The sequence below is a fragment of the Grampus griseus genome (assembly GCF_964374135.1).
Source record: "Grampus griseus genome assembly, chromosome: 16".
In the NCBI taxonomy this organism is placed as follows: Eukaryota; Metazoa; Chordata; class Mammalia; order Artiodactyla; family Delphinidae; genus Grampus; species Grampus griseus.
In genome coordinates, this window is record NC_139010.1 from 3,529,986 (window position 1) to 3,557,215 (window position 27,230).

Here is a 27,230-nt window from a genome sequence, read left to right on the forward strand (position 1 = left end):
CGCTGTTCCAGCCTCTGTGCCCACCCCGTCACCCCCAGGCCTGCGGACCGCCCTCCCTTCGCCGCCCCCCCGCGCCCCGCCCTCCCCGCGCGCCGACCTCCCCGCGCGCCGACCCAGATCCTCGGCGCCCATCGGCCCTCCCCGCCCCGGCCTCCCCGCGCGCACGCGCGACCACATTGGGGGCCGGGCCTCGCGCCCCTTCCCTCCTCCCCTGCCCGCTCCGCGGCGTCCTGACCGGTGGGGGGCGGGGCCGTGCGCCTGCGCGGAGCGGACAGTCTGGCGGGGCCGCAGCCGCGGAGTGGCAGGCAGTTGCCGTGGGGACCGCGGGCCCCTCCCTCCTCCGGTCCTCTGCCCGTGGCGTTCCCCACCAAGGCGCGGCCGACGACCCGGCTTCCCTGCCGCCGGCCCGGCGGAGCTGCAGGCGGTGCCCCGCGAGAGGCGGAGCCGCTCCCAAGATGTCGCAGACGGCCATGTCCGAGACCTACGGTACGAGGCGGGGGCGCGGGCCGGGGCGCGGGTTCCCGGGCTTGCGGGCCGGGGTGGGGTGCTGGGGGCCCGGCCTTGCGGGCCGGGGTGGGGTGGGCGCGGGCGGCGGGGCGCGGATCCGAGTGCCGGGGCGCCGGCCGGCCGAGTGTGGCCAGTCTACGTGATCTGCTTCTCCGAGGGTCCTCTTGCTGGTTCTCCGCGTTCACGCCGGTAGGGTTTCCCTTTCTTAGTCTGATATCAGTAGTCAGGGTTTGGGAAGCCAGTTGGAGACTCGGCTTATCTGCGATATTGTCCCTAGCAAGGGATGTGAAGGACTTGAGGCGACGCCTGCAGTTGAGTGTGCTCCTCGGCTATTGCACTTTGAGCTTTCCTAGATTGGAAGTCTTCCTTTGCACTGAAATTACAAGGACTTATCGATAGGCAAGTTCATCCATTTCTATTTCCAGAGACTTTTCAGGCTGCGTGATGGCTCTTTATAAATGTGTCTTTTTAAGACCACAAGCACCTCCGAAGCACAGCCCAGTCTGCTTGATCTTTGCTTCCTCTGTAGCACCCACACCTGAAGGCACCCAAGAGAGACTTTTTTTTTTTAATAAACGAAAGCCTTCCCAATTCATAAACTGTGTTTGTTTTTGTCCTGCGTGGTAAAAATGAACAACATAGTACACTTCTGCTTTGTATCAAGGTTGATGAGGTGTTCACCAGTCTGGAATCACTCTCAGATGTGTGCATTCTCAGGTTAAGTCTGATTTGGACTTTGCAGTCCCAGGGAGGGGCTCAAGTTCAAAACCATTACTTCTCGTCAAATCAGTCATGTCTCCTCCGTGTGTCCTGACATGCTGCCCCCTTTCCCATCAACAGATAGGTGTGGACCAGCTTTATGGGCCGGCATGGTTTACAACACTACAAGGTACCCACCGGCACTGCTCTGCTCTCAGGGAGTTTACGGTCCGGGGGGGGGATACAGTGTTAATCCAGGTATGATACTAATGAATGTTAAAAACTTAAGGCAGGAGTTCTGAAGGAATGTGGTCTCTGAAGGTATGTTAGAAAGAAACCTGACCCAGACCCAGGCCAGGGAGGCGTTAACCAGTGCGCACATACCCAGGCCCTGAGGGATCCAGGGTCCCGGTTAGAGGAGTGTGGTTGAGGCCCCTTGGCCCCTGGGCATTTGCTTCACCTTCAGCCACTCCTGTAACTGGTACCTGCCCTGTTCTTGGTAACGCTGGGAGCAGGATGGCTGTTCCTAGAAGGCTTGGGAAGTCCGACAGGACGTCCCTGGCTTGTAAGGATCAGTGTCATGGGAGCTTCTGATGCTACAGCACCTGTCACATCCACGTGGTCTGCCTCTGTCTGTAGAGAACCACAGTCAGATTTCCTAAAGAAAATCCATTTCTCCAGCAAGTTTTGGTTATGCTTTTGCTTCTTCTTTATTTTCAAGTGCTCCTTTGCCCACACTTTGTTTTTTCCTCTGACCTGGAGAAAGGAGCACATGGGAGGGGTGGAAAGTCCAAGTAGGAAACCAAGTGGGGTTATGAGTTAGGAGGAATATGGGAAGATGGAGATTTTGTTCTTCAGTTGTGTCATATGAAACAATAACCGTGGTAAAATCTGGCATCTCCACTTCAGACAGAGCTCATCAAGCATCACAGGTTAACTGATCAGATTCTGTTCATCAGGCTTTGACCTTTAGTGTTCTTATTTCATGGTACCTTCCAAATATGTTTTTTATTTTTATTTTATTTTTTATTTTTTTGCGGTACGCGGGCCTCTCACTGTTGTGGCCTCTCCCGTTGCGGAGCACAGGCTCCGGACGCGCAGGCTCAGCGGCCATGGCTCACGGGCCCAGCCGCTCCGCGGCATGTGGGATCTTCCCGGACCGGGGCACGAACCCGTGTCCCCTGCATCGGCAGGCAGACTCTCAACCACTGCGCCACCACGGAAGCCCTGTTTTTTACTTTTAACTAACTGAATTTAATCCTTCCCTCTAGTAGAAGAAACTCATAGAAATTAGTTTTAGGAAGAGCAAGTGTGGCACTTGAAAGTGCCAACCCAAAATAAAAGTCACCCAAGACCAAGTCCTAAGCTATCACCTTCACTTATCATTGGTAGATTGGCACAGCATTGGTTCCCAAAAGGAAAACAGGTTCCCTGCTTCTGGACGTTTGCCTGTTAGGTGGCTGGTAAAGGAATGTTTTGCCTAATCTTTAAATTCCTTTGTGCTCATTTTCTCCCTTCTGGAAAAGGAGTCTCTCTAGCTTGACAGGTATACGATAAAACATAAAGAACCACTGCTTACCAGTGTACTGTTAATGAGCTCTGTCTACTTGCCTTTTCGCTTATTAAGGCAGTATTTCATCTGCCAGGGACTGAATAGTGTTCAATATTTTGCTGCTCTGAAAGCACCAACCACATGAATAACATATGTTATGTAATACTTTACTTAATATTGTAATACAACATTGAAATCTCGAACACATAGGTTTCTGATTGAAACCCTCCCTCTGAACATCCCTAAACCGAAACAGTGTTTCCCAAACATTGTTAGATCCACAGCATTCTTAATGCTCTGGCCACTTAGTATGGCTTGGGGCTTCCCAAGGAGCTCCAGACTGGCTGATCAGAAATTGCCTTTAATTTATGATACCAAGATCTGTGAGACAGAACGAACGAATTGAATAGGTAGTATCAAGCAGTGATGTTCAGAAAGGAGCTGAGAAGCGTAAGTGGTGTAGAACAGCGGTCCCCGACCTTTTTGGCACCAGGGACCGGTTTTGTGGAAGACAGTTATTCCATGGACGAGGGGGCGGGGAGGGTTCAGGCGGTAATGCCAGTGACGGGGAGCGCCGGGGAGGGACGGGGAGCGCCGGGGAGGGACGGGGAGCGGCGGGGAGCGACGGGGAGCGGCGGGGAGCGACGGGGAGCGGCGGGGAGCGACGGGGAGCTGTGGATGAAGCTTTGTTTGCTCGCCACCGCTCACTTCCTGCTGTGCCGCCCAGTTCCCAACAGGCCACGGACAGTAATGGTCCGCAGCCCTGGGGTTGGGGACCCCTGGTGTAGAAGATGCTAGAAATTAAAAAAAAAAAAAAAAAAGTAAGGGCCGAGGCAGTTTGAGAGTGAGGAAAAGTCTAAGCCAAATCTCTGTACACACTGGACTTTATGCATTCTACAGTGACAACAATTTATGAAGCCAGGACACAAATTGTTGGTCATATACTAGTTTTATTAGTGATACAGTATATACTCAATATTTTTATTTTGTGCTTTATTTTGAAAGTATTACAACATTTGACATATAACTTTGAGAATTATCAGGACATGTTCTTTTTAGAATGTTATCACTATAGGCTGCTGTGGGTTGAATTGTGTCCCCTAAAAGGTATGTTCAAGTTCAGGTCCTAAGCCCAGGCAACCTGTGGATGTGACCTTATTTGGAAATAGGGTCTTTACTGATGTAATCAGGTTCAGATGAGGTCATGTTGGATTAGGGTGAGCTCTCATTCAATGACTGGCATCCTTATAGGTTGAGAGGAATTTGATATAGACACATGGAGGGAAAATGTGATGTAAAGACAGGCTGAAGTCGAAGTGATGTGACTGCAAGCCCAGGACCATCAAGGATGGCCGGCAGCCACCAGAAGCTAGGAAGAGGCAAGGAGGGGTCCTTCCCTGGCATCCTCAGAGAGAGCCTGGCCCTGCCAGCACCTTGACTTTGGACTTCTAACCTAGAACTATGATACTACAAAATAAGCCATCCAGTTTGTGGCGTTTTGTTACAGCAGCCATAGTAGGAAACTAATACATAGGCGTTGGTAGTCAAAATATGATTCAGGGAGAAATTCAGGCTTGATAAAGCAAAGTGGAGTGAGGAGAACATTCTAGGCAAAGGAAATAACGTCTTCAGAGTCATCTGGTTCCAATGAAGTGTGAAAAAACTTGCTGTTAGGGAAATCACCTAAATTGCCATTACTGTGTTTTGTTAGACGGGGCATGTAAAAAATGTCAACAAAGGAAGCATATAACATGAGAATAAAGAACATTTCTCTAAATTGAATACATTTATCATTTTAAATGTTTGTATTTTTCTTTTTCTCACCATTGAAAATTGGTGAACAAGAACCAAAGTTTGGGGAAACACTACAACCACCGTGGTTCTCAACTGCATGTGCCCCGAGCCCCCTGGTGTGTTAAGATGCAGATTCTGGTTTTGCATATTCACTTCTGCACCTGCCCAGCTCCCAGGCTGTGCATGCACTGTTGGTCCAAGGACCACAACTGCATATCAGGACACTATTCTGTACAATGCCTCCAGGCCCTAGAACTTTGAAAACATTGTTCTTTGGAAAATCAGAAGTTTATGAGAATTTTTCATGGTCATTTGAACTATAAAGCATTCCAATCCTTGCCTGTCATTTGCCTTTATCTGAAGTCTCCTAAATATTTCTAGCCACATCAGTCCCTCAAGCTAAATATCTTGTTTTCAACTCCCTACCTACCTATTGCATGTGGATGGCCTAGAGGTAGCCTACCCCATGTCCCAAACCCAACTAATTACCCGTTGCTATTCCCCAGGTACCCATTTGCCTAAGAGATGATCTTTGCTCTGAATATTTTTTTGGAATGAGAAGAAAGCTGAAGTTTCTTTGATTTTTTTTTCTCCTAAACCATCCATTAGAGATTGCTCAGGCTGATGTAATAGATTTTTCCCCGCATTTCTAACAAATCCATTAGAATACTCGCCAGTGGAAATAGTTTGAGGGAAAACCTGTGATTCCTCTGTGTCCTGTCTGTAACACTGGTCTTTGGACGTCACAGCTTTCTCTGCCAGTCTCATCTTGGTAATGGACTGAGTTCCATGTGTTTAAAGAAGACTTTTGCTTCTCTGTAGCTGTGAATATGAATCACAGCTAAAATGATGTGCAGGATACTGTTGTCTAAAGGCGGATCAAGCAAGGCAGATGTAAAGGATAGGGTACTACAGCACAACACATAAGTCAAACGAGCACTGTCTACAAATTGTCTTCCGTTGTAATCCCCACTAAGCTTTCTAAACAAAAATAAGTTTACATTGAGAGAGATTTGGCCAGTAAATAAATCACTGATGATGACGGTTGTGATACCTGGGGATTCATGCTTGATTGCTCTGCCACAGCTAGATGCAGCCCTGCACTACGCTACGGAACAGGAGTTGCTTATACGACAACACATAGTGACCTTGGCCTTCTGATTCTTCCTGTTTCTCTTGTATGCTGTGTTTTGGGCAGTTAAGAAGTCGTAAAAAGCAGCTCATATTTAGAAATGGGGGGAGGGACATCATTCATGAAGTGCTGGTACTTTATGAATGAGACGGTGTATTTTAGAGGGAGGCTTACCATTTTTCAAATGTGACGTTTTAATCTTCCAGAAGAGACTGCGGACTTAAAAACACAGCATCTTTCCCTCCTTTGTTGTAATTTAAAATATTGTTACGTGCCACATGCTCACTTCGTTACAGAAGTTTCTCTGGTTCACTTGCTTACACGGGTTATGATAGGAGTCCTCATAAAATAAACACCCAGCTTTGCTGCCTGTGGGGACTGGCGGATCGATTTTGCAATTCAGTCAACTCTTGATGGTGGCAAAGCACATCTCTTTCAAGACTAGACCATAAGCTCTTTGAAAGCAGGGGACTGCTTGCATGACTTTCTGTCCCCCATGCTGTGACCAGCCCCTGGACAGCCGTCAGGGAATGTTGAATGAACCTTCACTTTGATTCCACTGGGGAGGTGGTATATTTTCCTCTCAGTTACAGGATGTGAAACAAAATGTCAGGATGAATAGAAACGCTGACTGGAAGATGTAGTTTAACTCTTTTCTTTATGGTAGAAGTCTACCAGTTTTTTACATTGTATGTAATGTAAATGCAATTCTAATTAAAACCTCTCCAAAGAGGTCACACAGGCATCCTTTTTGAGAATGGACTTCCCGTGGGAAGTCACATCTGAAATCAGCTCCCAGCGGTTGGAGCTGAGGGCTGCAGAGGCACCATTGCTTTGTTTCCGGGGCAGTAGCCCTTGACTGCTGCCCATTTGAACGTAACTGCACCTGCAGAGAGAACATGATGGTCAGCAGCTGGCTGGCCTGCAGGTGCAAGGCCTCAGTGTGTCCATCAGGCACTTCAGGGAGGCTGGCACCCTGCCCTGGGGCCTGGGGCACCCAGGCAGACTTCTTCCCACCCTGGGGCCAGACACCAGGTGACCGGAATCTGTGTTCACCAAACATTCAAATGCCCGCCAGTTGGCAGTTATTAAATACATTCGTTGAATGCACTCACCTCGTTCTAAATCCATGTTTACGTAACCACCTTCTGATTATAAATTGACTCTACATGATCAAAAATAAAATTTTTTAGAGATTATGCTTAAAAGAAAACTTGTGTTCAATAGATAATGGATTGTTAGCTCTTCTGGTCATTTTCTCAGGTGGAAGGTTTCCAGCTGCAAGTGGCATAGGTAACATGAAAGTGTTTTTTTTTCATTTTAGAGCACTTTATTCAGGTATTGGTCTGTCGGAATTCATTCTAGTGCACTCTTCTTGTTGAGTTGGAACATGTATTTTTGAAAATGGCTATAGATGAGGTTTCAGGGCTGGTTGATTCAGAAGCTCAGCCATGTCAGCAAGGACCTAAATTTTTAACATCTCTCTCCTCTGGCTGTACTATCCTCATCCCCTGAGCCAGAAAACGGCTACTGTTTGTAATCTGCGTACCCTTCCTTGTTTACATCCATAGAAAAGAGGAGTGCTTTCCCATGTTTATGAAATAAAGTCCATCATCCCCATCTGATTGGGCCAAGTTAGGTCAAGTGCCTGCCCTGGACCAGTTACAGGCAGGGTAATACCTTGCTCTCTTTAGCTGAAACCTGTGTTTCTAATCCAGTCTCAGGAAGGGAGAAGGGGCCTGGGAATCGGTTTATAAAAACAGCGCCTGTCCTGGAGTTCTGGGGTCCTGTTTCCCGAGATTACTGTGGCTCCTTGGGGGAAGGCTGTTAGGCAGACAACATCTACCGCAGCAGTGCCTCCTAGTCTCCAAAACATGTCAGCTGTGGTTCAGTTTGAACTTGTTTCTTCCAGTTAGTGATTTTCCTGAAGTAGAGGACAGACTTAGATGTCCCTTCTCCAATGGGGAGGACGCAGCAGAGTTGTGGAAAGAGCACGGACCTCCACCGTGGGCGAGCACAGATGGGAAAACCTGATCTTCTTAGGAAGAGCGAAATTTCTCTTGTTATTTTGCAGACACAATATACTTGCCTTTGACCTTAGTTCTCATTGTCTTTGTGAAGCTGATAAAAATATTTGGTGTTTTGAAGGCTAATAACATTTACCTTCAGAACCACTCATACTTTGCGGGGGGCGGGGAATGGAAGTCAGTTATTTGGTGGCCATTGCTGTTTCCCCGCTTTTCATAAATTAACACCTTGAGTAATTTTGTCATAAACTTGTACGTAATTTTGAAATCCTTCTCCTCCATTTCGTCTCTGGTCACTGATGACCCCCTGGATCTCATTGCTCTAGTGCATGTGCTAGACACACACTGGATGTTTGATACGAGTCAGAATCGATCTCTAACTCAGGACACAATTGGGAGGTGGGCGCTGAAGCCTGTACCTTCTCAACTAATGCCGGAGACCTTTCCCGTTCACATGGGGTGCTTTCATTTCTGTGTAATCTCTAAAATTGCAGATACTGTTATGGTACTCGAGGCTTGCTCCAAAGTTGTAGTTCAGAAAGACACGTTTTCTGTATGAATCCTCAAATACAGAAATTACTGTTCAACTTTTCTCTTTTCATTACCCCAGTTGGAGTGTTCTCTGAAACATTTTGACAAACAGCTTGCCCTTATTTCTTCATATAATTTTATCCTCTGGTATACCTCAATCAGATTTAACATTCTACTCTTTAAAGTATTCAAACTTATTTCCTGGTTAAGGATAATTGTTTTTTTATTAGGTCTCTTCATTTGTGTCTGCTTCACTGGCCGCCAACTTCCTTTTCTGGGCAGTTTCTCCTTTAGGAGAAGAATTCCTTTTCTTTTTTTCTTTTTTTTTTTCATATTATTACATCAAGTAGGTATCACCTAAGAACTTGCGGCATTGATGCTGGGTCCCTGGCCAGGCTCACTCACCTGCAAAGGAACCTCAGGCCCCCAGTGGGTCTGACCCACACGAGCGTGTCCACACAGTCTCAGAGCCTGTCCGTGACCTTGAGCAGCCCCTGGGGTCTGTGCTGAGAATGTTAAACCCACCGTGTCACAGCTCCTCTCTGCCGTCATTTAACTCAGGCTCAGGCAAAGCCCCAGTGCCGCTGCCACCAGCCAGGCTGCTCGCCGCCTGTCGCGCCGCCATCCATAGGTCACTGCTCTCCTGCCGCCCAGACCGGCCGCCTCGCCTAAGCCAACGCTCCACCACGGGTTTTGCTGCTTGACTCCCGCTGCCCAGTGAACCAGAACTGGTTTTTGGAAGCACTACATGTCATCTGATGTTCTGTGCGGCACTTTGTCCTCCTTGTTGCTGTTCCCTGGTGTCCTCGCGGCTGTTCCTTACCCCCCAAGGTCCCCTGGTCTGGGGTCCCGCTCTCTACTACAGCCCCTCGTCCACCCTGGGCGACGGCGGGGTCCCCGCTTGGATTCTCAGTTCCTCGATGTCGTTGCCTGTCCCCTTCTCCGCCTTCTCTTCTGCCCCCACTTTGAGGCCCTCACGTCCCCGGCTGCTCTCTGGACGTTGTCACATGCCCCGTCCCGGTCACCCTCCCCCGCCCTCCCCCTTAGGAGCTGCGGGCTCCCGGCCCTTCCAGCCCCTTCTTTTGGGGCGATGAGCACCCACGTGCGCCCACGCCTTTCCTTCGCCGCTTCCTCAGCTGCGCGCGCGCTGTGACCCCGGCCCCGGTTCCCCACCATCTGCCCTGCCCGCTGCCCTGCGGGCAAAGCTCTTCTCCGATTGAGACCTCTGTAGACAGATGGCCTGTGCATCCGGCTGGGTGCTCGGGGTGCCTGGCCACCCTTCCCTCTCTCCTGGCTGGCTCGCTTTTCCTCTGCATCTGCTGTTTTAAACTTCCATTAATCTCAAGCCCTCAGCTCACCTCCACCAGGTGACAGGAAGAGGAAGGTGCCGTGCCGAGGAGACTCCCTGCCCTGCCGCCCCTTCTCCGCCTGTCTTCACCTCCACACCTTACCTTAGCCCTGGTCCTGCTGTCTCAAGAAAGGAGGTCTCTGTCGCGGCGGACACTAAGCCCTGCCTCCTGCTTCACACCTCATCTCTCAAGGCTTAGGGACGTGTGTCACCAGTCATCCCTTTTCTGCTGGTCACTTCCCACCTGCTGGCATCCACACTGCACTCTCCCCTCACTGACCTGGCCCTTCTTTCCATCCCAGCCAAGCTCTGGTCAGAGCTGCCAGCGCTTTTTATCTGCAGCCTCTCGCATCCCCCGCCCTTCAGCAGCCCACCCTCGGCCCCAGCTCCAGTGGCCTGGCTTACCTCGGGGTGCTGGGGGTGACCTTACCGAGCTTCCGTTCACAGCACTTAGAGGAGCCACCTGCCCAGATCTCCTCCATGGTCGTCGGCATTTGAAGTGTGATCTCTGAATCTGCACCCACAACATGGATACGTCCTCAGAACCTTCAGGCTTTCTTACCTCAGTTGTTGGTATCACTGACCAGCTGGTCCCTAAGCCGGAAACCCAGGACCCCTTCTCAGATGACCGACCCACTGTCCCAGCGCCTTTTCTGCCAGGAAGTGGAATACACGGAATGAATCCCGCAGTCAAGGCTGTCATCCACCTTTGCTTCCTTTCTGACCTCTGGAAACCTTAAAAGCAGAACCAGTGCTTGGAGAAACAAGGAAGGCAGAGGCCATCTGGTCTACTCAGCGTGACTTGATTTTCTTGAGGCTGAAGGTCAGTGGTGGAGCGGATGTGCGGGGCTCTTAGTGCCCCTTTCTGGCCCGGTGCCCGGCTCCCCGTCACTCGTTACTGTCCCTGTAGCCACAGTCATACTGTAGCATGTGCTGCCGATCTGCTGTGGTCCGGGAAATTGGAGGTTGCTTGAAATGAGTGTAAAAACAAGTCAGTAGGGCTTCCCTGGTGGCGCAGTGGTTGATAGTCCGCCTGCTGATGCAGGGGACACGGGTTCGTGCCCCGGTCCGGGAAGATCCCACATGCCGCGGAGCGGCTGGGCCCGTGAGACATGGCCGCTGAGCCTGCGCGTCCGGAGCCTGTGCTATGCAACGGGAGAGGCCACGACAGTGAGAGGCCCGCGTACCGCAAAAAAAAAAAAAAAAAAGTCAGTAGGTTCCAAATGAGGTTTCCCCCATGGAGTTAATCCTTTGGCTTTGTGTTAGCTGCTTCAGCGGAGGCCATTTTTTCCTGATCCAGTTTTGTCCGTATTCCTCAATGACTGACTTTTGCCCAAGACTGGTTTCTAATTATTCAATACCTTTCCTGTTACCTCATTTAACATTTCTCATGCAAAATTAAAAATACATTAGTAGCGTATATCCCTTTTAGGTTTTCTATTTTGGGGTATGCTCTTTCCCCCACCCTCAAGCTTAGCTCATTCTGAGGAAACCCTCATAACGATCATAAGTCGGATGCAAAAAATTTCTTTGTGATTTTGAGCAAAGTGACATCCACTGTAATAACACAATATCAAATCCAACTGAAGTAGACATGATTACTTAGCTCACAATTAGTTATCTTATACAACCTAACAATGTGCCCTACACATCCCCCCATAAATTACTCTGTAACATGCCTAGTTACCTGCTCCTGGTAAGCCTTTTTTGTAGCTGTTAAGCACTGTACACTTGTCATATAAAACATACATGATATGCAATGTGTATGTCATCCAACTTCCAGCAAGGAAAGAGGGGGAAAAAAACACAAAAACGCAGATCATAAAAACAAAAGAAATCAGTAAAGCCAGCGAGCGCACTTTCTACCAAACCCATGGATATGGGCCTCGTGAGTGAAAGCCTCACTGCTGTGAAAAACCAGCCAGCCTCACGCCCGAGGAGAGAGTGCCAGGTTCTGTAGATGATGCCACTCAGCTCCGAGGAAGCCTGTGAAATCCAGAGCCCCTCGTCAACAGGAGGAGTTTAACGGAAACGCTTCGTAAGTTGGATCCTTGTCACCTACAGGGAATAAGTCATTGCCGGTTGTGGTGCTTGGTTGTGTTTGTGTCAACCAAACACATGTATCTCCAGACGGAAAATAACAGGACACACAGCCTCGCATCTCACCTGCCGGTCCCTCCCTCTGGGTACCACGTCCTCCTTGAAGCACACCCTTCAGTGGTCCTTTCAGTGTGGGATCTGCAGAGTCAACTTACAGAAACACTGTCTGATAATACCACCTATTCTTTCATTTTTTTATAGAACTTTTTATTTTGAGATCATGATAGATTCATAGGTTTAAGAAAAAATAGAGATCTCACGGACCCTTTCCCCTGTTGCCCGCAGTGGGAACGTTGCAAAACGGTCGTAAGATAACCAGGATTTTGATGTTGCCATGGCTACCGATACAGATCACTTCTATCAGCACAGAGATCTCTCCTGCACCCTTTAGAGGCACATACTCTTCCTCCCTGCCCCCACCCCTCCCTAGGCCCTGGCAACCGCTCATCTGTTCATCTGTTTCAGGAGTGTTCTGTAAGTGGACTCATGCAGTGTGTAATCTTCTGGGATTGACTTCTTCACACAGCATAATCCTCTGGAGGTCCATGCAGCTTATCGCATGTGTGAACGGTTCACTCCTCTTTATTGCTGAGTACTGTTCCTTGGTCTGAATGTACTAATTTGTTTAACCAGTCACCTGTTGAAGAACATCTGGGTTCTTTCCAGTTTTTAGCGATTACAAATAAAGCTGCTACAAACATTCATGTACAGGGTTTTGTGTGAACATAAGTCTTCATTTTTCTGGGATAAATGCCTGGAAGTGCAGTTGCTGAGTCATCTGGTGGTTGCTTGTTTAGTTTTCTTGAGAAACTGTCAAGCTATTTTCCAGTTCACTGTACCATTTTATATTTCTACCAGCAATGTATGAGTGATCTAGTTTCTGCACATCCTGGCCAGCATTTGGTGTTGTCACTACTTTTTATTTTAGCCTTTCTGTTAATGTGTAGTGATACCTTATTATGGTTTTATTTACATTTTTCTAATTATTGGCTAATGACCTTAAACATATTTTCATGTGTTTGTTTGCCATTTGTATCTCCTTTTCAGTGAAATGCCTCTTCATGTCTTATGCCCATTTTCTAATTGGGTTGTTTGATTTTTTAATTAATTAATTAATTATTGAATTACAGTTGATTTACAATATTGTATTAGTTTCAGGTGTATAGAAAAGCGATTCATTTATATATTTTTTCAGATTCTTTTCCATTATATGTTATTACAAGATACTGAGTATAGTTCCCTGTGCTATAGAGTAAATCCTTGTGGCTTATCTATTTTACGTATAGTAGTTTGTATCTGTTAAGCCCCACCTCCTAATTTATCCCTCTCCCTCCCTCTTTCCCCTTTGATAACCATAAGTTTATTTCCTATGTCTGTGAGCCTGTTTCTGTCTTGTATATAGATTCATTTGTACTATTCTTTAGGTTCCACATACAAGTGATATCACAATAATATTTGTCTGACTTACTTCACTAAGTGTAGTATTCTCTATGCTGCTGCAAATGGCAATATTTCATTCTTTTTTATGGCTGAGGAATGTTCTATTGTACATATATACCACATCTTCTTAATCCAGTTGTCTGTTGATGGGCACTTGGGTGGCTTCCATATCATGGCTATTGTACATAATGCTTCCATGAACATTGGGGTGCATGTACCTTTTCAAATTAGAGTTTGTCGTTTCTGGATATCTACCCAGGAGTGGGATTGCTGGATCATATGGTAGCCCTATTTTTAGTTTTTGAGGAACCCCCATACTTTTCTCCATAGTGGTTGCACAGATTTACATTCCCATCGACAGTGTAGGAGGGTTCCATTTTCTCCACACCCTCTCCAGCATTTGTTATTTGTAGACTTTTTTTTTAACATCTTTATTGGAGTATAATTGCTTTACAATGGTGTATTAGTTTCTGCTTTATAACAAAGTAAATCAGTTATACATATACATATGTCCCCATATCTCTTCCCTCTTGCATCTCCCTCCCTCCCACTTTCCCTATCCCACCCCTCTAGGTGGTCACAAAGCATTGAGCTGATCTCCCTGTGCTTTACGGCTGCTTCCCACTAGCTATCTATTTTACGTTTGGTAGTGTATATATATCCATGCCACTCTCTCACTTCATCCCAGCTCACCCTTCCCCCTCCCCATATCCTCAAGTCCATTCTCTGGTAGGTCTGCATCTTTATTCCCGTCTTACCCCTCGGTTCTTCTGATCATTTTTTTCTTTCTTTTTTTTTTTTTAGATTCCATATATATGTGTTAGCATATGGTATTTGTTTTTCTCTTTCTGACTTACCTCACTCTGTATGACAGTCTCTAGGTCCATCCACCTCATTACAAATAACTCAGTTTCGTTCCCTTTTATGGCTGAGTAATATTCCATTATATATATGTGCCACATCTTCTTTATCCATTCATCTGTTGATGGACACTTTGGTTGCTTCCATGTCCTGGCTATTGTAAAAAGAGCTGCAATGAACATTTTGGTACATGACTCTTTTTGAATTATGGTTTTCCCAGGGTATATGCCCAGTAATGGAATTTCTGGGTCGTATGGTAGTTCTATTTTTAGTTTTTTAAGGAAACTCCATACTGTTCTCCATAGTGACTGTATCAATTTACATTCCCACCAACAGTGCAAGAGGGTCCCCTTTTCTCCACACCCTCTCCAGCATTTTTTGTTTCTAGATTTTTTGATGATGGCCATTCTGACCGGTGTGAGATGATATCTCATTGTAGTTTTCATTTGCATTTCTCTAATGATTAATGATGTTGAGCATTCTTTCATGTGTTTGTTGGCAATCTGTATATCTTCTTTGGAGAAATGTCTATTTAGGTCTTCTGCCCATTTTTGGATTGGGTTGTTTGGGTTTTTTTGATATTGAGCTGCATGAGTTGCTTGTATATTTTGGAGATTAATCCTTTGTCAGTTGCTTCATTTGCAAATATTTTCTCCCATTCTGAGGGTTGTCTTTTAGTCTTGTTTATGGTTTCCTTTGCTGTGCAAAAGCTTTTAAGTTTCATTAGGTCCCATTTGTTTATTTTTGTTTTTATTTCCATTTCTCTAGGAGGTGGGTCAGAAAGGATCTTGCTGTGATTTATGTCATAGAGTGTTCTGCCTGTGTTTTCCTCTAAGAGTTTGATGGTGTCTGGCCTTACATTTAGGTCTTTAATCCATTTTGAGTTTATTTTTGTATATGGTGTCAGGGAGTGTTCTAATTTCATTCTTTTACATGTAGCTGTCCAGTTTTCCAGCACTACTTATTGAAGAGGCTGTCTTTTCTCCACTGTATATTCTTGCCTCCTTTATCAAAGATAAGGTGACCATATGTGTGTGGGTTTATCTCTGGGCTTTCTACCCTGTTCCATTGATCTATATTTCTGTTTTTTTTGTGCCAGTACCATACTGTCTTGATTACTGTAGCTTTATAGTAGAGTCTGAAGTCAGGGAGCCTGATTCCTCCAGCTCCGTTTTTCATTGTCAAGATTGTTTTGGCTATTCGGGGTCTTTTGTGTTTCCATACAAACTGTGAAATTTTTTGTTCTAGTTCTGTGAAAAATGCCAGTGGTAGTTTCATAGGGATTGCATGGAATCTGTAGATTGCTTTAGGTAGTAAAGTCATTTTCACAATGTTGATTCTTCCCATCCAAGAACATGGTATATCTCTCCATCCATTTGTATCATCTTTAATTTCTTTCATCAGTGTCTTATAATTTTCTGCATACAGGTTTTTGTCTCCTTAGGTAGGTTTATTCCTAGATATTTTATTCTTTTTGTTGCAAAGGTAAATGGGAGTGTTTTCTTAATTTCACTTTCAGATTTTTCATCATTAGTGTATAGGAATGCCAGAGATTTCTGTGCATTAATTTTGTATCCTGCTACTTTACAAAATTCGTTGATTCACTCTAGCCGTTTTCTGGTGGCATCTTTAGGATTCTCTATGTAGAGTATCATGTCATCTGCAAACAGTGACAGCTTTACTTCTTCTTTTCCAATTTGGATTCCTTTTATTTCTTTTTCTTCTCTGATTGCTGTGGCTAAAACTTCCAAAACTATGTTGAATAATAGTGGCGAGAGTGGGCAACCTTGTCTTGTTCCTGATCTTAGTGGAAAAGGTTTCAGTTTTTCACCATTGAGGACGATGTTGGCTGTGGGTTTATCATATATGGCCTTTATTATGTTGAGGAATGTTCCCTCTATGCCTACTTTCTGGAGGGTTTTTATCATGAATGGGTGTTGAATTTTGTCGAAAGCTTTCTCTGCATCTATTGAGATGATCATATGGTTTTTCTCCTTCAGTTTGTTAATATGGTGTATCACATTGATTGATTTGCATATATTGAAGAATCCTTGCATTCCTGGAATAAACCCCAGTTGATCATGGTGTATGGTCCTTTTAATGTGCTGTTGGATTCTGTTTGCTACTATTTTGTTGAGGATTTTTGCATCTGTGTTCATCAGTGATATTGGCCTGTAGTTTTCTTTCTTTGTGACGTCTTTGTCTGGTTTTGGTATCAGGGTGATGGTGGCCTCGTAGAATGAGTTTGGGAGTGTTCCTCCCCCTGCTATATTTTGGAAGAGTTTGAGAAGGATAGGCGTTAGCTCTTCTCTAAATGTTTGATAGAATTAGCCTGTGAAGCCATCTGGTCCTGGGCTTTTGTTTGTTGGAAGATTTTTTTTTTTGCGGTGTGCGGGCCTCTCACTGCTGTGGCTTCTCCCATTGCGGAGCACAGGCTCCGGACGCGCAGGCTCAGCGGCCATGGCTCACGGGCCCAGCCGCTCCACGGCACGCGGGATCCTCCCAGACCGGGGCACGAACCCGTGTCCCCCGCATCGGCAGGCGGACTCTCAACCACTGCGCCACCAGGGAAGCCTGTTGGAAGATTTTTAATCACAGTTTCAATTTCAGTGCTTGTGATTGGTCTGTTCATATTTTCTATTTCTTCCTGATTCAGTCTCGGCAGGTTGTGCATTTCTAAGAATTTGTCCATTTCTTCCAGGTTGTCTCATTTTATTGGCATAGAGTTGCTTGTGGTAATCTCTCATGATCCTTTGTATTTCTGCAGTGTCAGTTGTTACTTCTCCTTTTTCATTTCTAATTCTATTGATTTGAGTCTTCTCCCTTTTTTTCTCGATAAGTCTGGCTAATGGTTTATCAATTTTGTTTATCTTCTCAAAGAACCAGATTTTAGTTTTATTGATCTTTGCTATCATTTCCTTCATTGCTTTTTCATTTATTTCTGATCTGATCTTCATGATTTCTTTCCTTCTGCTAACTTTGGGGTTTTTTTTGTTCTTCTTTCTCTAATTGCTTTAGGTGTAAGGTTAGGTTGTTTATTTGAGATGTTTCTTGTATTAAGGTAGGATTGTATTGCTGTAAAATTCCCTCTTAGAACTGTTTTTGCTGCATCCCATAGGTTTTGGGTCGTCGTGTCTCCATTGTCATTTGTTTCTAGGTATTTTTTTATTTCCTCTTTGATCTCTTCAGTCATCTCTTGGTTATTAAGTAGTGCGTTGTTTAGTCTCCATGTGTTTGTATTTCTTACAGATTTTCCCCTGTAATTTATATCTAGTCTCATAGCAGTGTGGTCAGAAAAGATACTTGATACAATTTCCATTTTCTTAAATTTACCAAGGCTTGATTTGTGACCCAAGATATGATCTGTCCTTGAGAATGTTCCATGACCACTTGAGAAGAATGTGTATTCTGTTGTTTTTAGATGGAATGTCCTATAAATATCAATTAAGTCCATCTTGTTTAATGTATCCTTTAAAGCTTGTGTTTCCTTATTTATTTTCATTTTGGTTGATCTGTCCATTGGTGAAAGTGGGGTGTTAAAGTCCCCTAGTATGATTGTGTTACTGTCGATTTCCCCTTTTATGGCTGTTAGTATTTGCCTTATGTATTGTGGTGCTCCTATGTTGGGTGCATAAATATTTACAATTGTTATATCTTCTTCTTGGATTGACCCCTTGATCATTATGTAGTGTCCTTCTTTGTCTCTTGTAATAGTCTTTGTATTAAAGTCTATTTTGTCTGGTAGGAGAATTGCTACTCCAGCTTTCTTTTGATTTCCATTTGCATGGAATATCTTTTTGCATCCCCTCACTTTCAGTCTGTATGTGTCCCTAGGTCTGAAGTGGGTCTCTTGTAGACAGCATATATATGGGTCTTGGTTTTGTATCCATTCAGCCAGTCTATGTCTTTTGGTTGGAGCATTTAATCCTTTTACATTTAAGGTAATTATCGATATGTATGTTCGTATTACCATTTTCTTAATTGTTTTGGGTTTATTATTGTAGGTGTTTTCCTTCTCTTGTGTTTCCTGCCTAGAGATGTTCCTTTAGCATTTGTTGTAAAGCTGGTTTGGTGGTTCTGAATTCTCTTAGCTTTTGCTTCTCTGTAAAGGTTTTAATTTCTCCATCAAATCTGAATGAGATCCTTGCTGGGTAGAGTAATCTTAGTTGTAGTTTTTTCTCCTTCATCACTTTAAATATGTCCTGCCACTCCCTTCTGGCTTACAGAATTTCTGCTGAAAGATCAGCTGTTAACCTTATGGGGATTCCCTTATGGGTTATTTCTTGTTTTTCCCTTGCTGCTTTTAATATTTTTTCTTTGTATTTAATTTTTGATAGTTTGATTAGTATGTGTCTTGGCATGTTTCTCCTTGGATTTATCCTGTATGGGACTCTCTGCACTTCCTGGGCTTGATTAACTATTTCCTTTCCCATATTAGGGAAGTTTTCAACTATAATCTCTTCAAATATTTTCTCAGTCCCTTTCTTTTTCTCTTCTTCTTCTGGGATCCCTATAATTTGAATGTTGGTGCGTTTAATGTTGTCCCAGAGGTCTCTGACACTGTCCTCAATTCTTTTCATTCTTTTTTCTTTATTCTGCTCTGCAGTAGTTATTTCTACTATTTTATCTTCCAGGTCACTGATCCGTTCTTCTGCCTGTTCATCACTGTTTGTTTGCTCTTTAGTTCTTCTAGGTCCTTGTTAAACGTTTCTTGTACTTTCTCCATTCTATTTCCAAGATTTTGGATCATCTTTACTATCATTACTCTGAATTCTTTTTCAGGTAGACTGCCTATTTCCTCTTCATTTGTTAGGTTTGATGTGTTTTTACCTTGCTCCTTCATCTGCTTTGTGTTTTTCTGTCTTCTCATTTTGCTTAACTTACTGCATTCGGGGTGTCCTTTTCACAGGCTGCATGTTCGTAGTTCCCATTGTTTTTGGTGTCTGGCCCAGTGGCTAAGGTTGGTTCAGTGGGTTCTGTAGGCTTCCTGGTGGAGGGGACTAGTGCCTGTGTTCAGGTGGATGGGGCTGGATCTTGTCTTTCTGGTGGGCAGGTCCACATCTGGTGGTGTGTTTTGGGGTGTCTGTGGCCTTAATTATGATTTTAGGCAGCCTCTGTGCTAATGGATGGGGTTGTGTTCCTGTCTTGCTAGTTGTTTGGCATAGGGTGTCCAGCACTGTAGCTTGCTGGTCATTGAGTGGAGCTGAGTCTTGGCGTTGAGATGGAGATCTCTGGGAGATTTTTGCCATTTGACATTACGTGGAGCTGGGAGGTCTCTTGTGGACCAGTGTCCTGAACTTGGCTCTCCCACCTCAGTGGCACAGCACTGACTCCTGGCTGGAGCACCAAGAGCCTGTCCTCCAGACGGTTAAGAATAAAAGGGAGGAAAAAAAGAAAGAAAGAAAGAAGATAAAATAAAGTAAAATAAAATAAAGTTATTAAAAATAATAATTATTAAGAAAAAAAATTTTTAAGTAATAAAAAAAACAGACAAATGGTAAAAGCAAAGCTGTACAGACAAAATCACACACAGAAGCATACACACTCACAAAAAGAGAAAAAGGGGGAAAAATGTATATATCGTTGCTCCCAAAGTCCACCTCCTCAATTTGGGATGATTTGTTGTCTGTTCAGGTATTCCACAGATGCAGGTACATCAGGTTGATTGTGGGGATTAATCCGCTGCTCCTGAGGCTGCTGGGAGAGATTTCCCTTTCTCTTCTTTGTTCTCACAGCTCCCGGGGTTCAGCTTTGGATTTGGCCCCGCCTCTGCGTGTAGGTCGCCGGAGGGTGTCTGTTCTTCGCTCAGACATGACGGGGTTAAAGGAGCCGCTGATTCGGGGGCTCTGGCTCACTCACGCCGGGGGGAGGGAGGGGCACGGAGTGCGGGGCGGGCCTGCGGCTGCAGAGGCCGGCGTGACGTTGCACCAGCCTGAGGCCCGCCGTGCGTTCTCCCAGGGGAGTTGTCCCTGGATCCCGGGACCCTGGCAGTGGCGGGCTGCCCAGGCTCCCCAGAAGGGAGGTGTGGATAGTGACCTGTGCTGGCACACAGGCTTCTCGGTGGCAGCAGCAGCAGCCTTAGCGTCTCATGCCCGTCTCTGGGGTCCTCGCTTTTAGCCGCAGCTCGCGCCCGTCTCTGGAGCTTCTTTAAGCAGCGCTCTTAATCCCCTCTCCTCGCGCACCAGGAAACAAAGAGGGAAGAAAAGTCTCTTGTCTCTTTGGCAGCTCCACACTTTTCCCGGACTCTCGGCCAGCTGTGGCGCACTAGCCCCCTGCAGGCTGTGTTCACACTACCAACCCCAGTCATCTCCCTGCGCTCCGACCGAAGCCCAAGCCTCAGCTCCCAGCCCCGCCCACCCTGGCGCGGGAGCAGACAAGCCTCTCGGGCTGGTGAGTGCTGGTCGGCACCGATCCTCTGTGCAGGAATCTCTCCGCTTTGCCCTCTGCACCCCTGTGGCTGCGCTCTCTTCCACGGCCCCGAAGCTCCCGCCTCCACCACCCGCAGTCTCCGCCAGCGAAGGGGCTCCTAGTGTGTGGAAACCTTTCCTCCTTCACGGCTCCCTCCCACTGGTGCAGGTCCCGTACCTATTCTTTTGTCTCTGTTTATTCATTTTTCTTTTGCCCTACCCAGGTACGTGGGGAGTTTCTTGCCTTTTGGGAGGTCTGAGGTCTTCTGCCAGCATTCAGTGGGTGTTCTGTAGGAGTTGTTCCACATGTAGATGTATTTCTGATGTATTTGTGGGGAGGAAGGTGATCTCTTCTGCCGTCTTGAAGCTCCTCCTGTAGACTTTTTTTTTTTAAAGATGTTGGGGGTAGGAGTTTACTAATTTTGTTTATTTATTTTTGCTGTGTTGGGTCTTTGTTTCTGTGCGAGGGCTTTCTCTAGTTGTGGCAAGCGGGGGCCACTCTTCATCGCGGTGCGTGGGCCACTCACTATCGCGGCCTCTCTTGTTGCCGAGCACAAGCTCCAGGCGCACAGGCTCACGGGCCTAGTTGCTCCATGGCATGTGGGATCCTCCCAGACCAGGGCTCAAACCCGTGTCCCCTGCGTTAGCAGGCAGATTCTCAACCACTGTGCCACCAGGGAAGCCCCCTTCTGTAGACTTTTTGGTGATGGCCATTCTGACCAGTGTGAGGTGGTACCTCATTGTGGTTTTGATTTGCATTTTCCTGATGATCAGTGATGCTGAGCATCTTTGCATGTGCCTGTTGGCCATCTGTATGTATTCTTTGGAGAAACGTCTATCTAGATCTTCCACCCATTTTTTGATTGGGTTGTTTGTTTTTTTGATATTAAGCTGCATGAGCTGTTTGTATAGTTTAGAGATTAACCCCTTGTTGGTCTCATCATTTGCAAATATTTTCTCTCAGTCTGTAGGTTATCTTTTCATTTCATTGATGGTTTCCTTTGCTGTGCAAAAGCTTTTAAGATAGATTAGGTCCCATTTGTTTATTTTTGCTTTTATTTCTTATTTCTAAGAAAATATTGCAACCATTTATGTCCAAGAATGTCTTGCCTATGTTCTCGTCTAGGAGTTTTATGGTGTCATGTCTTATATTTAGGTCTTTAAACCATTTTGAGTTTATTTTTGTATATGGTGTGAGGGAGTGTTCTGATTTCATTTACATGTAGTTGTCCAGCTTTCTCAACCCCACTTGTTGAAGAGACTGTTTTCTCTACTGTATATTCTTGTCTCCTTTGTCATAGATTTATTGACTGTAGGTTTATTTCTGGCCTCTCTGTTCTATTGCATTGGGCTATATGTCTGTTTTTGTGCCAATACCACAGTTTTGATTACTATAGCTTTATAGTATAGTCTGAAGTCTGGAAGGGTTATGCCTCCAGCTTTGTTCTTTTTCCTCGGGATTGCTTTGGCAATTATGGGTCTTTTTTGGTTCCATATAAATCTCAGGATTGTTATTCTTGTTCTGTGAAAAATGTCATGGGTATTTGATAGGGATTGCACTAAATTTATAGATTGCTTTGGGTGGTATGGACATTTTGACAATATTAATTCTTCCAATCCAAGAGCATGGGATATCTTTTCATTTCTTTGAATCAGCTTCAATTTCCTTTATCAATGTTTTGTATTTTTCAGTGTATAGGTCTTTCACCTCCTTGGTTAAGTTTATTCCTAGATATTTTTTTGATGAAATTTTAAATGGGATTTTTTTTTTTTTACTTTCTCTTTCGGATATTTCATCGTTAGTGTAAAGAAATGCAACAGATTTATGTATTTAATCTTATATCCTGCTACCTTACTGAATTCATTTATTAATTCTAATGGTGAGTTGTTTGAATTTTTTTACTGTGGAGTTTTGAGAGGGTTTTTTTTAAATTGATGAATATATTCTAGATGCTAGTCCTTTGTTGGATATTTTGCAGATCTTTTCATCCAGTCTGTAGCTTGTCTTTTTATGCTCTTAGCAAGGTTTTCTACAAAGCAAAATTTTTCAATTTTGGTGAAGTCAGATTTATCAGTTTTTCCTTTTCTGGATTTTATTTTATTTTTATTTATTTAATTTAATTTAATTAATTTATTTATTTATTTTTTTTTTTGGTGTCCAGTCTAAGAGCTCTTTGCTTAGCCATAGATCCTGAAGCTCTTCTCCTATTTTTTCCTAAAAGTTTCATAGTAATGTTTTACCTTTTAAGTCCGTGATCTATTTTCAGTTAATTTTGCATAAGATTGAAGCTTAGGTCAAAGTTCTTTTTTCCCCCCCATGGATGTCCAGTTGCTTCAGCACCATTTGTTGAAAAGGCTCACTTTCTTCTGTGAAATGATTTTTGCACTTTCAAAAGCATTTGGACGTATTAATGTAGGTCTACTTCTTAGTTCTGGTCTGTTCCATTGATCTATGTGTCTCCCCCATCAGTCCCTCACAGTGTGATTGCTGTAGTTACATAATAACTCAGGTAAGGTGATTGCTTCCACTTTGTTTTTCTTTTTCAAAATTGTTCTTGCTATGCTAGCTCCTTTGTCTTTCCATATAAATTTTAGAATAATCTTGTCTCTATGTACCAAAAAGTCTTGCTAGAAATAGGAATGCATTGGCATCTTTACTTTGTCTAGTCTTTAATCCATGAACACAGTATGTCTCTCTGTTTATTTAGATTTCCTTTTGTTTCTTTCATCAGCATCGTGCAGTATTTTTTATCATAGAAACGCTTTACATGTTTTTGTTAGACTTATGCCAGAGTTTTTTTTTCCAGTGATTGCAAGTGGTGTTATATTTTAAATTTTGACGCTCATGTGTTTGTCATTAGTATGAAGAGATACGATTGATTTTTATATCCTACAATCTGGACCTTGCTGAACTCACTTTTCAGTTACAGGAGGGTTTTGGGTTTTTTCGGTTTTGTTTTTTTTTTTGATTCCTTGGATTTTCTATGTAGACAATCATATTGTCCGCCAATAGGAACAATTTTATTTTTTCCTTTTTGATCTGTGTGCCTTTGTTTCCTTATGCCTCACTGCACTGGCTAGAACTTACTGTATGATATTGAATAGAGTGGTGAGAGCGGACATTCTTTGTTCCTGATCTTAGCGGGAAAGCAGTCTTTCACCACTCAGTGTAAGGTTAGCTGTAGAATTTTTTAAATGCTCTTTATCCGTTGAGGGAGTTCCTCTCTGGGTTGCTGTCTTTTTTTGTTTTTTTGAGTGTTTTTATCATGAATGAGTGTTGACTTTGACGAAATGCTTCTGCTGCATCAGTTGATATAATCGTGTGATTTTTCCTTTTAGCCTGTTAGTAGAGAAATTACATTGATTGATTTTCAAATGTTGAACAGCCTTTCGTCCCTGAAACAAAGCCCACTTGTTCTTAGTGTATAATTTTTATATATGTAAAACTGAATTCTTTTTGCTAATATTTTGTTAATGTGCATAAGAGATACTGCTCTGTCCTTTGTGTTGTTTTAAGGCTGTCTTTTTCTGGCTTTGGTATCAGGGAAATACTAGCTTCATAAAATAATTAGGGAAGGGTTCCCTCCTCTTCAGTTTTCTCAAAGATGTTATATAGAGCTGGTGTTGATTCTTTTTTTAAATGTTCATAGAATTCTCTAGTAAAACCATCCAGCCTAAATGTTTCTTTTTTGTTAGTTTTAAAATTACAGATTCAGTTTCCTTAAGTTATATGGCTATTTAAGTTATCTATTTTATTGGCTGAGTTGTACTACTTTGTGTTTTTGAAGAATGGGTCCATCTCATCTAAGAAGTCAAATTAAAGTATGTGGAGCTGTTCTTGTTACTCCTTTGTTACCCTGCTGGGTCTGTAGTGCTGTGACCTGAAATTGGCTCTGTGTGTCCTCCCTTTGTTGTTGTTGTTGTGAGTCTTTGTTACATAAATGAGTTAAAGATGGTCCTTCATGTTGGCCTCTCTGTGGCGTTCTTCACAGCAAGCTGAGACGTTAGTTCAAAGCCTTGCCAGCACCAAACTCCATTCTTACACACTCAGGTGCTTTAAATATAGCCCCAATACACATATTTTTAGCCATTCAGAGGCTGCCTGCTTTGAATACCCTGTGAAGCCACACTCTCATCTGCAAACTTTTGCTTAGACACACTGGGGCTGTGACAGGCCTCTAGCAGGTGCTGTCTGGCTTCCCTCCCATGCAGCCAGTCAAAGTGCTACCCAAACGAAGGCGGTGTGTGCTGTGACCATCTCAAGGTCCTGTCTTTTTCCTTGGTCTGCCCCAGACCTTGAACTCACCAGTTTTGCTAAAGGTTTATCAATTTTAATGATCTTTTCAAGGAACCAGTTCTTTGTTTTATGGATTTTCTTTGTCTTTCTGTTTTCAGTTTCATTGATGTCTGCTCTTTATTTTCTTCCTTCTGCTTGCTTTACTTATTTTGCTCGTCTTTTTCTGTGTTCTTGAGAGTAGGAGCTTAGATAACTGATTGAGACTTTTCCTCTTTTCTAATATATGCATTTAGTGCTCTGAATTTTCCTTTCAGCATTGCTTTAGTTGTAACCCACCAGTCTTGATAAGCTATATTTTCATTTCCATTCAGCTCAGTGTATTTTTCTATTTCCCAGGAGACTTCTTCTTTAAATCATGGGTTATTTAGACGTGGATTGGTTAGTATCCAAGTATTTGGAGATTTTCCTATTGTCTTTATATTATGAATTTCTAGTTTGATTCCCTTGTGGTTGGAAAACACATTTTATATGATTTCAATTCCTTTAAATTTGTTGAGGTTTGTTTTATGGCCAAGGGTATAGTCCATCTTGATTTACGTTCCATTGTCCCTTGGAAAGAATATGTGTCCTGCTCTTGTTGGGCAGAGTGTTCTGTAAATGTTGACTCCATCCTCTTGGTTGACTAAGCTGAGTTCTTCTGTGCCTTTGCTGATTTTCTGTCTAGTTGTTCTATCAGTGTTGAGAGAGGGGTGTTGAAGTCTCAGCCATAATCGTGGGTTTGTTTCTCCTTTCAGTTGTATCAAGCTTTAGTTTGATGTATTTTGTAGCTCTGTTTTTTGGTGCACACATTGAGGCTTCCTATGTCTTATTGGTGGAATACCCTTTTTTCATTATATAGTGACACTTTCTTTCTCTGGTCATTTCCTTTGCCCTGAAGACTGTTGTAGCTGATAATGATAATGATTTACTTTGATTAATATTTGTGTGATATACCTTTTTCCATCCTTTCACTTTCACCCTGCCTGAACATCATAATTGAAGGGAGTTTCTTGTAGGCAGCTTATAGTTGGGTCATGTTTTTTCAACTAATCTGCCAATCTTTGTCTTTTACTTGATATATTTATATAGTTTACATTTAATATAATTGATCTATTAGAATTTATTTTTGCCATTTCATATTTTTGCTTTCTGTTCTGTTTTTCATTTTCTCTTTTCTTTTTCTAGTCTTTCTGTGGTTTATGTGAACATTTTTTAGAATTCCATTTGATTTACCTATAATGTTTTTGAGTATATCTCTTTGCATTGCTTTTTTAGTGGTTGCTCTAGGTATCACATTATATATACATATCACAGTCTACTGGTGTCATCATTTTACGTTCGAGTGAAATATAAAAACCTTGCCTTCTCTTATAGGCATACCTTGTTTTATTGTGCTTCACAGAGACTGTGTATTTTTACAAATTGAAGTTTGTGGCAACTCTACATTGAGTAAGTCTGTTGGCATCATTTTTCCAACAGCATTTGCTCACTTTTTTTTGTCTCTGGGTCATGTTTTGGTAATAATTAAAATATTTTAGACTTGTTATTATTATTATATTTGTTATGGTGATCAGTGATCTTTGATGTTCTTGTGGCAAAAAGATTATGACTTGCTGAAGGTTCAGATGATGGTTAGCATTTTTTACCAATAAAGTATTTTTTTAATTAAAGTATGTACATTGTTTTTTTAGACAGAATGCTATTGCACACTTAATAGACTACAAGATAGTGTAAACATAACTTTATATGCACTGGGAAACCAAAACATTTGTGTCACTCACTTTATTGTGATTTTTGCTTTATTGCAGTGGTCTGGAACTGAACCCGCAGTATCTCTGGGGTAGACCTGTGCATCCGTTCACCCTCCCCCACTTGTAATATAGTCATCTTAAATATTTCCTCCTCTTATATTTAGTCACATCAAACAGTGTTACTATTTTTTGCTTAAACACCCAAACACACTTTAGAATACTCAAGAAGAGAAGAAGAAAAGCCTATTGTAATTACCCATATTTTTCTTTACCATGTCTTCCTTCCTTCATGATGTTCCATGATTCCTTTTATCACTTCCTTTCAGGTTTTTTTGTTTGTTTGTTTTTTGCCATGCTGTGCAGCTTGCAGGATCTTAGTTCCCCAACTAGGGGTTGAACCCGGGCACCAGCAGTGAAAGGCCGGAATCCTAACCACTGGGCCACCAGGGAACTCCTTTCCTTTTGGTTTAGAAAGCTTCCTTTAGCCATCTTTTAGGGTAGATCTGTTGGTGACAAATTCTGTTAGTTCTTTTTTTCCTCTACGAATGTCTGGATCTCTCCTTCATCCTAGGAGATTTTTAGGGTATAAGGATATAAGATTCTGGATTGAGAGTTCTTTTCTTTCAGCCCTTGAAAAATATTGGTGCCACTTCTGGCCTCAGTGGTTTCTGATGAGAAATCTGTTGTCATTTGGATTGTTTTTTTCCTGTAGGTAAGGTATCATTTCTCTCTGGCTGCTTTCAAGATTTTTTTTGTTTATTTGTTTTTAGTTTTTAGAAATTTCATTATATATCTTGGCATGGAT

General features: G+C 43.5%; 1 protein-coding gene across 3 annotated transcripts in view; it reads left to right on the forward strand.

The window, feature by feature from the left end:
* Positions 1 to 286: 286 nt before the first annotated feature.
* RAB4A (RAB4A, member RAS oncogene family) overlaps positions 287 to 27,230 on the forward strand; it is a 95,999-nt gene continuing 69,055 nt past the window's right edge. For all 3 annotated transcript variants that reach the window (XM_082674345.1, XM_082674344.1, XM_082674346.1), the window contains exon 1: positions 287 to 486. In XM_082674345.1, coding sequence (XP_082530471.1) covers positions 456 to 486 — 31 coding nt within the window. In that variant the 5' untranslated portion in view covers positions 287 to 455. The remainder of the gene's footprint in view (positions 487 to 27,230) is intronic.